Source organism: Cladophialophora carrionii (genome assembly GCF_000365165.1).
Source record: "Cladophialophora carrionii CBS 160.54 unplaced genomic scaffold supercont1.5, whole genome shotgun sequence".
NCBI lineage: Eukaryota > Fungi > Ascomycota > Eurotiomycetes > Chaetothyriales > Herpotrichiellaceae > Cladophialophora > Cladophialophora carrionii.
In genome coordinates, this window is record NW_008481830.1 from 646,179 (window position 1) to 659,201 (window position 13,023).

Below are 13,023 nucleotides of genomic sequence, written 5' to 3' on the forward strand. Positions count from 1 at the left end.
GGTGATCCTTCATTAAACCAGATGCTTCTGGCCATTCGAGGCCCAATTATTGGTACGGATGCCTTACTGGTACGTACTGGACCTGCAGCACTCCAGACAGGCCGACGATCAGGATGACCGTCCCGGATTCCGAGGATCGCGAGATTGCACGAAGGGCCAAATTGATCACTGAACTGTACCAAGCTTTGCAGCGACCTGGTGGGCGTATTGGTTCAACCGTTGCGCAGATCAATCCTACCGTTGGGCCGGCTGTTTCGTCACAGTCAAGACGCTCCCCTTTTCCAGCGGGCCCCAAGCTCTTCGTCAGGGATGTGCAGACACATGGGATCGTGGCTATCCATGTCCTCGAGGGACACTCCATTGCCTGCCGGAAGAATCCTGTTAAGCATATAGCTGCTGGGAGCGAGACACAGTTGGCGCAGGCTGGAAGTTTTCATCGTTGAGACGCAGTGCATGGTGCTACATGTCGTCCGCATGTGGTGCGTTCGAAAAGGGGGTGGGGAAGCGACGGGGCTCTACTCAACACGGCAGGGGGTGGTTTGCAGTGGGCAGACATACTGGGTAGTCTCCCATCAAGTCGCGTTGCCACACACTTACCCGCTGGATGGGATCAAATGAGTAACTTCCCAAGTCGGCGAAATGCTCATCAAGCCAAATGATCCTCCCATTTACCGGCAATGGATCGACCAGCGACTCAAAATGCTTCCACGGCGCTATGCTACCTACATACATTCATGCAGCCTCAAAGGTCTCCAGCTCTTGGTGGTAGCGTTGTTGCTATCGAATGGGCGATGGGTTTTCACGAAAAATACCCGCCCGGTTGAATTCAAAAAGCGATAACGGAAGTCAACCAATCTCGCCATGTTCTGGTCTTGCATACGCTAGGTGTCGAGGTACGCTGAATCCTTCACAGGTGTGCCTGCAGGGTCCACCCATAGGCCGTTAAGATTGATCCGTATAGTACATGGTGCAGTAAGTACTGTTCGCGGATTGTGGGAGAACGAACCTTACCCGTGGGTCAAGGGTATTTCAGCTTGTCGCATGATTGCGTCGAGGATCCTTGGGAGTGCTGCTGCATGGAGTGGCAACCTTTGTCTGTCTCGAGAACTCAAAAGACGTTGGTACGTCCTTGTCGTGGCAGATGTCTTGCTCCGTGTACTCCAATGATTGGGGTCTCTCCGGCCACGTACTGATCACCACCACCAACTCCCTCGGCGGTCTTCTTGATACTCGCCCTTAACGGACCCTACGGTCTTGACTTCAGGTGGAAGGCGTGACGTCGGAATGTTTGGCCATCCCGCAAGCCTTGTCCATTGAGGTAAGTGGCCTTTCCGCCACCGCATCAGAGACGGGTCGAATGCGAGTCGTGTCGAATCGTGTCGCAGTGCATATGAGGACTGGGCTTTCCGATGAGCTTCCAACTTTCAGGCCCCCCTTGGTCGGCTTCTTTCTCTTGGCCGTAGAAGGCCCGAATATGGGGTTTCTCCACCACAGTGTTCGGAGAAGTCGTCCTCCACATTGGCACCATGGCCAAGACCACGCTGGGATATGGACATGGTCGGCCTAAAATTTCTCGTTTGTTGGCTGCTGTCTTGGGAAGGGCCAGCAAATTTACGAGCTCGCAAGCGCAGTACGTGTTCGAACAGGACCTCACCAAAAAGACGGCCGGAGAAGCTTAATATCAAAGGGGAAGGCGTCAAGGCCGAAGATATTCCAGATGCGGGAACATGTACGGTAGGCTTGAGCGAGGAAGGCAACAAGCATGCCCGGAATGGCGTCGACGCGCGCAGGGGTGCGGCATCTTCATGGCGGTGTGCGAGATGGACAGATGGCACAACGAACAGACTGGCCGAGAAGAATCGAGAATACCCAATCCGGTGGGTTAAGAGCTCATGAAGCGATGCTGAGTGGAACGTGACTGTTCTCTAAGATCAGTCTTTTACGTCTTCGACATTTGGGACGAAGGGGCGTCGGATGGGCTGAGGAGCGAGCTTGTACCACACGGCCTTGGTGTTTGTGTGTGCCTTCTGCTGTGTACAGGTCCGTGTCGAGGTTCAGCCATGCGTCGAGGACTGTCTGTAGCCACATAGTATGTATGTGCACAATATGAGCGGAAGGGACTTGCTCTTGGCACCCGGAGTTTGACGGGTCTATCCCGTCCACCGGCATTTTGTACCCCAGTACGTACGAGGTACTCGCCCTGTGCACGGAGGACCTAGGCTCCTAGGTACCTGTAAGTACCAGGTAGTCAGTCGCTGCGCTGCCCCGGGCACCCCCGGGTTCTCCCCCAGCCCGCGGAAGAAGTCGCTTTCCCCGACGTGGGCGTCCCTGTGGTTTCCCACACAGCTCACTTTCCCCTCTCGTCTCTTATTTCCGCATCCTCACCAGCTGCAACGGCCTCGCATCACCGTCAACGCGGAAATATCTCCACACTCGATCAGTCAGTCCCTCGTGCGCTCCCTCTCTAACACCCAATCTGCGCCATGGTGTCCAGCGTCCCTGGGACGGGCACCGGTTCAGATGCCTCCCCTCCGCAAACCAACGGACATGGCGAGAAGCGCAAGGCCGAGGCAGAGTCCAGCTTGGACAGGCCACCACATACCCGATCCAAGAGGAATAGATACATCTCTATAGCATGGTAGGAATGAGATGGCATACAGAACCAGGCCGTGGCCGCCGAGCTGACATGATTCTTGTGCTGCAATAGCAACGAGTGCAAGCGGTGAGCCCTCATCCAGTCTCAAGCCTCGAGACAGTTGTCGTTCGAGGCTGACATGTCGGCTGGCACAGACGCAAGATCAAATGCAACGGGAACACACCGTGCCAGCGATGCGGCAACTTGAACCTCGAGTGCGTCTATGCGCCGAATTGTTGCACCAATTCGCTCAAAGACTCCGCGTGAGTAGCGCCAACATGCCAGCTCGAGATGGCGGCTGGCTGACTGGCTGACCCTGGCCACAGCGAGTTCAATCAGATGCGCGAGCACATTTCCGCCCTTCAGGAACAAGTCAATGACCTTTATGCGAGCCTCAATGAGCTTCGAAGCAGATCCGAGATCGCCTACACAGCGTCCATCGACCCTCAATTCTCCCACGATGGCTCGAACCGGTCAATGTCCATATCGCGCACGCTACCTCCGCTCATCTCACCTAAGAGAGCGCCTCCCAAGGCGTTGCCCCAGTTCCATGGTCCGACAAGTACCGTATATGGACTGGATGTGGCCAAATCCTCTCTGCAAACCATGGGCATAACTCACAATGTGGCGGATGACGGGCTGATGTCGCGTGAAAGGAGCCGAGCTGCGTCGCCGGTCATGATGCTGCCGGCGCATCCTAGCAAAGATCCACTGTGGTTGATTGACCACTCCGAGGTGGTCCGGTTGTGCCGTGTCTATGAAGAAGAGATTGGAATCATGTATCCCGTGATTGACATTGACAAGGTCCTGAAACAGGCCAATTCGCTGTACAAGTTTATTGGCGCATCTCTGCGGACTGGCCTCGGTCAGCCTAGTTTGCCCGGTGCTGATACTTTTGACGATGAGGAGACTACTGTCCTCAAGATGGTCATGGCCGTCACCTTGACGGTGGAAGGCCACGGCCGCAGTGAATTGGGCCAGAGGTTCTTTGACGCTGCAAAGCCGGCCACTGACCTCAAGCTGGTCACCGCAATCGACGTCAAGTCCGTGGTCTTGACTGTGTTGACCGTAAGACCAGCAGACTTGCAGGTGCAAACATGGCCCCCGCTGACTTCCTTGGTAGGCCACCTTCTACTTCCAGAAAGACGAAGAAGCACAGGCGTGGCGTTTCATCGGCATCGCCGCGCGTATGTGCATTGAGATGGGCCTGCACCGGAAAGACTCGCTCCTCAAATCTTTCACCAATGAAGCCGAATACCAGCAAGCGATTCGCATCTTCTGGACAGTCTATGCGCTGGACAGGCGCTGGAGCTTTGGCACTGGAATGCCTTTTGCATTGCAGGACGCGGATCTGGATCCCGCTCTGCCTGAGCCAGTCAGTGCCGTCTCCGATTTTTGAGGTCTGTGTTAATTTGTCGCGCAGGACGAGGGGCATCCGTACCTGAAACATATCACGAAATACAATCAGATTGCCACCAAGGTGTGGTATCACAACCTTGCCTATGAAGCTGGACAGAACACGAAGAAGGACGAGATTGGATTCCTCGACTACCAGATCCTACAGTGGTATTCCCAATTACCGGAGTCGCTGCAATTCAACAATCGCGATCTGGCACGAGAGAATGAAATTCCCGGCCGCGGCGTGCGACGACTTCGGCTACTGATGTACCTGCGCAAGAACCAGGCACGAATTTCCATTTATCGACCTATTCTCCACTCGGCGACCAGCATCATGGACAATCGGCATTATGCTCAGAATGTCATTGATGTGGCTAAGGACACCATCAACACACTCACGGCGGTCAACCAGATGTCGGACATCTACAAAACCCAGCAAGTGCTGTATAACTATTTCCTGGTGCAGGCTCTGGCGGTTCTTTTCCTGTCCGTGGCTCATGCTCCTGCAGTCTTCTGTGGACAAACCCGGCAGGAATTCTACGCCGCGATTGAGATTGTCAAGGGCTTCAGCACCAAATCCCACGTGTCCAAAAGATTGTGGAGGACCATTCGCGGGCTGAAAGACATTGGTGACAAGATCGGCCTCCTGGCTCGTGGGGGCAGCACCATGAATGACGCCGAGCAAGATGCGCACTCCGATGCTGCTGTGGCAATGGCCGGCCTGGCAGGACACAAGGTCGATTATAACCAGGCCTATGGAAACCCTCCCACCAGCCAGGGCAATGGAGACCAAGGCCAGGAGCTTGGAGTAAGCCCTGATGATGCGCTTCAGATCACCAACGAGTTGTCCAGCCTGTTTGAGCTTGCCGGCGGGTACGGTGCTTCGACCCCCGGCGCTGATGCCTTCAACTACGTGGGCCCAAGCGGAGACGTGGGCATGCCCGAGGGATTTAATGTCTTTGGCAACGAGCCAGAATTTGCGAGGATTATGAACGAACTATTTTGAGCATGGATAGGGATGAGATGATAGTGACAGACTGCCTGGCATAGCTTGGACGACTTACGTATCTCTACACAGCACAGTGTAGCGCAGTCCGAACTCACCTGGCCATGTGTGACAACATGGCAAAAGTATGAACATGAGTAGGCGACTTCTGGCGCTCTTCCTTTCGCCTTGGGGCCGCAATGCATTTATGTGGCACTGTTGCTCACATCCAAAGTGGTGGTGACCCACGTGACCTGGAGCCAAGGCCAGCAGTGCGGCCAATGATTGGCCACGTTTCCACTTCATCGTAACCTGCAACTTTCGCTTCGGGGCGCATTCAGAAGTGCGGCAGGCCAGGGTCATTGATCAGTCACCCGGTTTCGACGCATTCCTCGCCCATGCGAACTACCTACAGGACCACCAGGTAGCGTTGCGGATAGTATTCGTGACCTTTGCACCAGCGTCACCGAGAAAGTGACTTAGCTCTCGAGCCAAACGAACACATCGTGGGTGGATTCACCGATTGTCCACCACAGCCCACCTTCAGATCAACCCAGCCCTACAGGTCATCTCCTTGCTGCGGGCCTGCTTCATTCTGCTCATAGCTTGACAGGGGCATTGAAAGAAAGAGCCAAAGCCCTCCCGGACGCAAGAAGCGACAGCACCGCGCAATCATTCCTCCATGCCGCCCACCGGTCCGACCGCACACCTCTCCTGACCCTGATTTGGGCCCCTCTCACCCCGCGCCAAGTGACGGGCGCCGTGACCTCGTCTCCTTCTCACAGACTACTCGAACCCTTCCGATTGTAGGTCCAGGGCCGTGCCCCCCCAGCGGACTCGATCTCAACGCTGTCTGCCGCACAAGCCTCCGCCCTGGCCTCTGGCCTGGAAAGGCTCGAAATTGCCTCAGAGTACTCCGAGTCCCTCTACTACCAGCAATTCACCAGCTCCTCCGCGACCCTATCGAACATAATGTCACAATCCTCGTCTCAGAGTCCAGACAGCTGGATTGGCACCTTTTGCAACTTGGTCGGGCACGAATACTTTGCCGAAGTCAGCGAGGACTTTATCGAAGATGACTTTAACTTGACGGGCCTGCAAGCACAGGTGCCCATGTACAAAGACGCGCTGGAGATGATCCTGGACGTTGAACCCTCAGAGACAAATTCCTCGGCTCTCTCAGAAGAGGAGGAAGAGGAAGAGGAAGAGGAGGATGATGGCATCCTGGGGGACGAGCTGGACGAGCCGCCTGCCGCTCCAAATGGTGGTTCACGGAGACAGTCTGGCGTCTCGGCCAATGGACGAAGACACGGTCGTACCTCATCCGATACTTCGGTCATTGAGTCATCGGCCGAGCTGCTGTACGGACTGATACATGCCCGCTACATCACCTCCCGACCGGGCATCAACCAGATGATGGAGAAGTACGAGTTGTCGCACTTTGGGTACTGTCCGCGGGTATATTGTGGTGGCGCAAAGGTGTTGCCCGTGGGCCTGACGGACACTCCAGGCCAACAGACGGTCAAGCTCTTCTGTCCCAGCTGTCTTGACGTGTACACACCTCCGAATTCCCGATTCCAGGCCGTCGACGGTGCCTTCTTCGGGACAACCTTTCCTTGTCTGTTCTTCATGTCCTTTCCGGAACTCGATGTTGCACCGGTGAAGAAACGAGGCCCACGAGACCCCAACAACCCGGGGAACGACGATCTCGAAGGCACGTTGAGTCCCAACGAGGCAGCTTCGTCACGAGGTATCATTACTGCCAGCCGAAGTTCAAGCCTGACGTTACCTCAACCTCCGGCCATTCCTGGCGTGACGGCGGCAAAGGATGAGAAAGTGCCGGGCTCTTCTAGCGCAATATCGGCATTACCGCCTCAACCAGCCACGCTCAACGGCGTGGCTACACACAACTATGCCCCAGGTCTGGGGAAAGGCAAGATCTACGAGCCGAAAATCTACGGCTTCAAAGTCTCGGAGCGAGCAAAGAGCGGACCGCGAATGCGGTGGATGCGATCGAAACCGGTCGACATTAACGAACTGGACGAGGCGAGGTTATGGCATGAACGGTACGGTGGAAACGTCGACGGTGATCCGGATGAGGAATCGCGGCATCTAGCCGGCGATTTAGAGGACAATGATGACGATGATGATGTTGATGACGAAGATGAAGAAGAAGAAGAGGACGATGGAGCCGCGGCCGACCAAGACGGGGATGCAATCATGGCGACCCAGAGTCAGCAACCTGGTCCTAGTACACAGAAGGGCAAGTCAAAACGAGAGCCTGATGCGGATGGGGATGCGTTGATGGCCAGTCAGAGTCAAGGTGGCAGTCGGGGAAAGTCCAGACGGAAATCAGGAGCACGGGTGGGTCAGGGAATAGATGCTGTGTCGGCGCAGCACCAGCACCAGCACCAGCAACACGGAGATGGGAACTGGATATGAATGTGGCCCATGACTGAACATGACGACGGATGACGACGGATGATGCTGATGTGGATGGTTGATGGGTAGATGGAGGGAGAGAGAGAGAACGAAACCCGAGGAGATAGTAGGCGCACCTCAATTAACCCAGAGAGGGTGGCCGAGTGAACGAGCAGAGCGACTGAGCGATCGAATGGGCGGATCTTTGATTTTGTCGAGCAACGGGTATCCTCTCGAGGAGGTCGTCTTTGACCACTGTAGCAAGCATGTCTGCGAAGATTACACTGATTCGATTTATTTCGTTCTGACTGCCCCAGTCGTTGTGTTGCACCGAGTGTGAGTGTGTGAGCGGGTGTGAGTGAGTGTGAGCGTGACGGCGCATCACCTCTCGCATATGCAACGCTCTTTACAAAGGCCCGCGCCTCCATGAACGTCGTCTCTCCACGCACCACGGGGCCGGAACATGTTTGTTGTTCGCAGGCAGACAGATTGAGGGCAATACAGTATGGATGATTATACTCCGTACATCCCATCAACCCCGTCCGTCCGTCCGTCCGCCCGCCCGCCCATACATTTTAGAGCTCCATAGCCCTTGATATTCATGCACTATAGGATAAATAGTGTGAGCGACAAGATTAGATATAAACAAGATTGAATGAATGGGATGTCGAGAACAGGACATCATCGACTCTGTGCCCCCCACACGACGCTCAACGAAACCACCAATTCACACTGGCCGTGACGCCCGGCCCGACGCCCTTGACACTATGCCACCAGCCCTTGGGCGTGAACAGGGCGTCGCCCAGCCCCAGAGTCGTCTCCAGACCATGGATCCAGAGTAGGTCGGCGTACTTGTACTCGTACCCGTCCTCGTCCCGGCCGCGCCGTTCTCCCCAGATACAATCGTGAAGGGCCTTCATCTCGGGGCCGACCATCATTTCCTCGCCCCTGATCTTGGTCGAGAAGGAGGAGGGATCGTCGCCCAGCGTGCTCATCACGTCACGGTATATTGCGTCGCCGATCTCGGGCGGGAGGAGTCGGATCGTCTTTCGACCGGCGAGTTGGATGAAGAGGTTCGGGTTCGGATCGCGGTGCAGCGGCGTGTATGTGGGTGGACGGCCCATCCAGAGGGATGAGGCGTAGATGTCGCCTTTGATGGTTGGGATGGGCCTTGTGCTGTTCGTGCTCGTGCTCGTGCTCTCGTTCGTGCGCCCGTTCATGCTCCTGTTCGTGCTCCCATCCGTAGCGTGAGGAGAGGATGATCGCAGTAATGCTGGAATGGGCACATCATCCCGCAGGGTGGGCGGGAGTGTCGATAAGTCGCTCTGTGCCAGGTAGATTGATAGACGAGGCACATGCTCTTCCTCTTTTGGGAGTGTCTGTGACCTGGAAAGGTGGGCGAGCAGAACCTCCAAGGGGCCTTCGAGGCGTTCGAAATGCTCCGAGTCGGAACCGTCCTGCTTGGTCGTCACTTCTAGGGCCACGACGGTGGATTTGTATCCTTGCCAGAAGGAGGGGCGTAGTTCAGATGATTTGGGAACATTGATTGGGGGGCAATCTGTATAGGTGTCGTGGTTGGTATCAGCGTTCCTGACATTGGACCTGGCACTCATACTGGTATCGTGCCTCTCCCCACGTGGCTTGCCCCCGAAGAGATCGAACCCTGGGTTACCGTCGTGCACGAACCACTTGAAGCACGCGGGCGGGATATGTTCCCTCGATCGAGGCAGCCGTACCGGTAGACCCTCCTTGAAGGCCTGTTCGAAGGTAGAAGGGTGCCAGGACGGCAGCACGGGGACATCTCGAAGGGGTCCCAGTCCTCGTCGTCGACTTTGTTCCGTGGCCGTTGACGTGGTCAGTTGACGGACTGACGACCTAGAGGGCGAGACCCATCTCAACGATCCACTGGCGTTGACGGTGATGTTGGTGCCAGAGTCGGTGTTACTGCGGTACGGTCTAGTGACCATACGAGCGAGAGGCAGAGCAGGAGCAGGAGCAGGAGCGAGGAAGCCCCTGATGGAGTTGACTCGGGCCAGACATGGCATGAATGGATGGCCTCGTGGTAATTAGTGACTGGGTGACTGTCCTCACGGGCGTATGTATGTAGTCTGAGATGACGAGGGTATCAATGCTTGTCTGTATCAATCATGGGCAAATCATGGGCGTCGGATCCAGCACAGCACAACACCAACACAGAAGCAATCCCAGAGACACCAGAGCGAGTAACTAAGTTGGTGTTGTTGGCACTGTGGTACTCACCCAGTACTGTACCCAAACTGCCGATTACATAATCATCCGAGCCTCGGCGCGACACGGCCACACACGGCCCTTCTCCCCTTCTAGTTAAGCCTTTGACGACCGTGTTAGGCCCTTTTAATGGCCCTTCTAATTACCCTTCTAGTTAAGTCCTTGACGACCCTATAGGCCCTTTTAGGCTCCTATGGCCCTTTTAGGTGTCTCTAGGCCCGCCAACGTCACCACGTCGAATCAACCCACTTCCCACTGCAACTCTATGATGCTCCAGCCCGCCTCAATTGGCCTGCTCGGCCGAACATGTGCAGTTCTGTGTATGTATCTCAGTGAGTGGCTCTACGGTTGTGGACGAAGTAATCAGTACCTCGTGGATATATTGACCTCTCACATCGCCTGCATGTCTCGACGGTGATGTCTCGCTGATGTGACTCGAGGTGTGAGCTGAAACAATAGCCAGAGCTATTCATCTCGCTCTCACTGCTTTTTGTCTCTGTTGATCTCTATCGTCTAGTACCGCAGTCCCTCAGTACCTCAGTACCTTCGCCATGACGACCCGAATCGACCGCATCCGCCATATCGGCGCCGACAAAACCTCAGGATACACATACTACCCCGTCCTGATCATCGGCGCCGGCGAGTCTGGCATTGCCATGGGCTGCCGCCTCCGTCAGGTCCTAGGCTGCGACCAGTTCCGCATCTTTGAGCGAAGATCCGGCCTCGGGGGGACGTGGCATACGAACCAGTACCCGGGCATTGCATGCGACGTGTAAGTTATTCCATCGCCATCCTTCGGGGCCTCCCTATTCGTGCTAACGCCCACTGATAGACCCGCGTTGATGTACTCCTTCTCGTTTGCCCAGAATCCGCACTGGACGTCGCTGTTCCCCTCGGGGCCCGAAATCATCCGGTACCTGTACGACGTGTGCGAGAAGTTCCAGATCCTGGACAAGATCCAGTACGACACCTCGGTCAAGGCGGTGCGCTGGCTCGACGACGTCAACGAATGGGAAGTCGAGCTGGATCACCTCGCTCCTGGGGTGGGAGACCTGTCGACCCGCGAACGCCAACAGCTGGAGAAAGAGAAGGGCGTACATACCGTGGTGTTGAGGACCGAGGTCGTCCGTGCCAAGATCGTGTGCAGTGCCGTCGGAGGGCTCGTGGAGCCGAAACCCCCGCTGGACGTGCCTGGGCTGGAGACCTTCGAGGGCGAGATCGTGCACACGGCGCGCTGGAAGAAGGAGCTCGATCTGAAGGACAAGGACGTCGTGGTCGTGGGCACAGGCTGCTCAGCTGGCCAGGTGATGCCCCAGCTCGTCAAGCCCGAGTACGGCGCCAAACACGTCACGCAGCTAATGCGCTCGCCTCCTTGGGCCGTGGAATTCCTTCCCCCCGAGGCGCGAGAGTGGTGGGCGAAGTGGATCCCGTTCCTGAGCACGTATATCCCCGGGTTCCAGAACGGGCTGCGCAAGTTCATGTTCACCGTGAGCGAGATCGAGTTCGTGCAACTGTTCACGCCCAACGAAGCCGCCCGGCAACGACGCAAGAAGAAGGCAGAAGAGCTGTTGCGCTACCTCCGCAAGACCGTCCCGCAGGAGTACCACGAGATTTTGACGCCGGACTACGAAGTCTTCTGCAAGCGCCGCGTCGTCGACGAAGGCTGGTTCAAATCCCTGGGCCTGCCCAACGTGGAGCTCACCACCCTGCCGCTGACGTCCATCCAGCCGCGCTCCGTGACGCTAGGACCCGGCCGCCACTACCCGCCGCTCTCCAAGACGGACAGCACCGCGCCGACCGACGAACGCACCATCCCCGCCGACGTGATCATCCTGGCGAACGGCTACGAGACGAACCAGTGGCTCCACCCGCTCGACGTCACCGGCCGCCACGGCCGGTCGCTGTACAAGACGTGGGACGAGCGCGGCGGCGCGCAGGCCTACCTCGGCACCGCCATGGACGGGTTCCCCAACTTCTTCCTGATCTTCGGGCCCAACACGGCGACGGGCCACTCGTCGGTCATCCTGGCGTCGGAAAACATGGTCAACTACGCGCTGAACTTCATCGGCCCGATCCTGCGCGGCGAGGTCGCCACCGTCGACGTCAAGGAGTCGGCCGAGCGCGCCTGGACGGCCCAACTGCAGAAGGAACTGCGCAACAGCGTCTTCAACACGGGCGGCGGCCAGAACTGGTACGTCGACCGCAAGACCAATTGGAATGCCACCGTCTACCCGCGCACCCAGGTCGATTTCACCCTGCGCTGCATGTTCCCCGTCTGGCGGCACTGGGACATCCAGTACACGAGAAAGGGCCTCGTCAAGCTGGCCCTCACGCGGCTCGTCCGGTTGGTCGGCCTTGTCAGCCTGATCTGGGGGATCGTCTACGCGAGGAAGAACGGCGTCGAGAGGACGAAGCTGGTGGTCAGGGAGTTGCTGAGCAGGGGTGTCCAAGCTGGCAGGGCCGTGCTTGCCGTGGTGGGAGGCCGACAACTAAAGTGAGTTAGTGGGTGAGTGAGTGAGTGGGTGGGTGAGCGAGTAATCCGCAAGTAAGTAAGTAAAGACTGTAACTTCTCAGCAAGTGTGCCGGCTAGGCAGATTAGATCACCAAGGTCGTGACTTGCAAAGGATTATCTATCTTGGTTTTGAAGGAAGGACAAGGGTGCATCGGCCGTGCCCACAACCCAGGAATTTGATATGACACCAGGACCTGTCGATTGAACGACGGGGGGATTTACTCTTTGATCCTTACGTACTGTACCGTCAAGGATTCCATGCAATGCAACGCAGTATAACACATCTCGGGGTGTGCTCAATAATGCAGAGTGTGATTAATCAATCAATCAATGACTTCAACCCATGCTGGACACCCGATCGACCGGCAGGATTCTACAGTAATTAGCCCTCGTGTTCTACTGTATGTACAAGGTACGAGGTACAAGACAGGTACTCTTCCTCTGTACTCCGTACTCTGTCCTCGGTACTCGGCTCCAATGCACGCCACATGATCCAATTCGTTGAATGTACTCCGTACATTCCTTTGCTTCCAAGCGCCGTGATGCTAGACAATCCAGGACGGCAATTCCGCCTGCTACGGTAGATGAGTTGTCACACCAGTGGAGGCGACCAAATTTCCCGAACCTCTTTTTCAGTGAGTGCGATATCATCTCTGTATTCGAGAGAGCCGTGGGTTCGGGCAAGGATCGCCAAACAGGCTCTGTACATATCTGGAGGCGCAAAAAGATCGGGAGAGCTGCCTTTGACCCGATTCACAGGCCAGCTTCAATGTACAGAGTACAGCCCCTTTTGCTTCTGCCACTCGATCGATGATCTCGCTCGGG

General features: G+C 56.4%; 4 protein-coding genes across 4 annotated transcripts; 3 read left to right on the plus strand and 1 right to left on the minus strand.

Moving 5' to 3' along the window:
• Nucleotides 1-2,829: 2,829 nt before the first annotated feature.
• On the plus strand, nucleotides 2,830-5,039 carry G647_06054 (uncharacterized protein; the record flags this gene model as incomplete). The annotated part of the gene is made up of 4 exons (XM_008730379.1): nucleotides 2,830-2,898; nucleotides 3,002-3,703; nucleotides 3,759-4,010; nucleotides 4,059-5,039. 4 exons carry the CDS (start codon nucleotides 2,830-2,832, stop codon nucleotides 5,037-5,039), a joined length of 2,004 nt encoding a protein of 667 aa, XP_008728601.1.
• A 951-nt stretch (nucleotides 5,040-5,990) lies between these two features.
• On the plus strand, nucleotides 5,991-7,460 carry G647_06055 (uncharacterized protein; the record flags this gene model as incomplete). Its single annotated transcript, XM_008730380.1, has 1 exon — nucleotides 5,991-7,460. One exon carries the CDS (start codon nucleotides 5,991-5,993, stop codon nucleotides 7,458-7,460), a length of 1,470 nt encoding a protein of 489 aa, XP_008728602.1.
• A 689-nt stretch (nucleotides 7,461-8,149) lies between these two features.
• G647_06056 (uncharacterized protein) lies at nucleotides 8,150-9,406 on the minus strand (the record flags this gene model as incomplete). The annotated part of the gene is made up of 1 exon (XM_008730381.1): nucleotides 8,150-9,406. One exon carries the CDS (start codon nucleotides 9,404-9,406, stop codon nucleotides 8,150-8,152), a length of 1,257 nt encoding a protein of 418 aa, XP_008728603.1.
• Nucleotides 9,407-10,237: 831 nt separating this feature from the next.
• On the plus strand, nucleotides 10,238-12,184 carry G647_06057 (uncharacterized protein; the record flags this gene model as incomplete). The annotated part of the gene is made up of 2 exons (XM_008730382.1): nucleotides 10,238-10,458; nucleotides 10,519-12,184. The coding sequence occupies 2 exons, from the start codon at nucleotides 10,238-10,240 to the stop codon at nucleotides 12,182-12,184; spliced, it is 1,887 nt and encodes a 628-aa protein (XP_008728604.1).
• Between the last annotated feature and the right edge of the window lie 839 nt (nucleotides 12,185-13,023).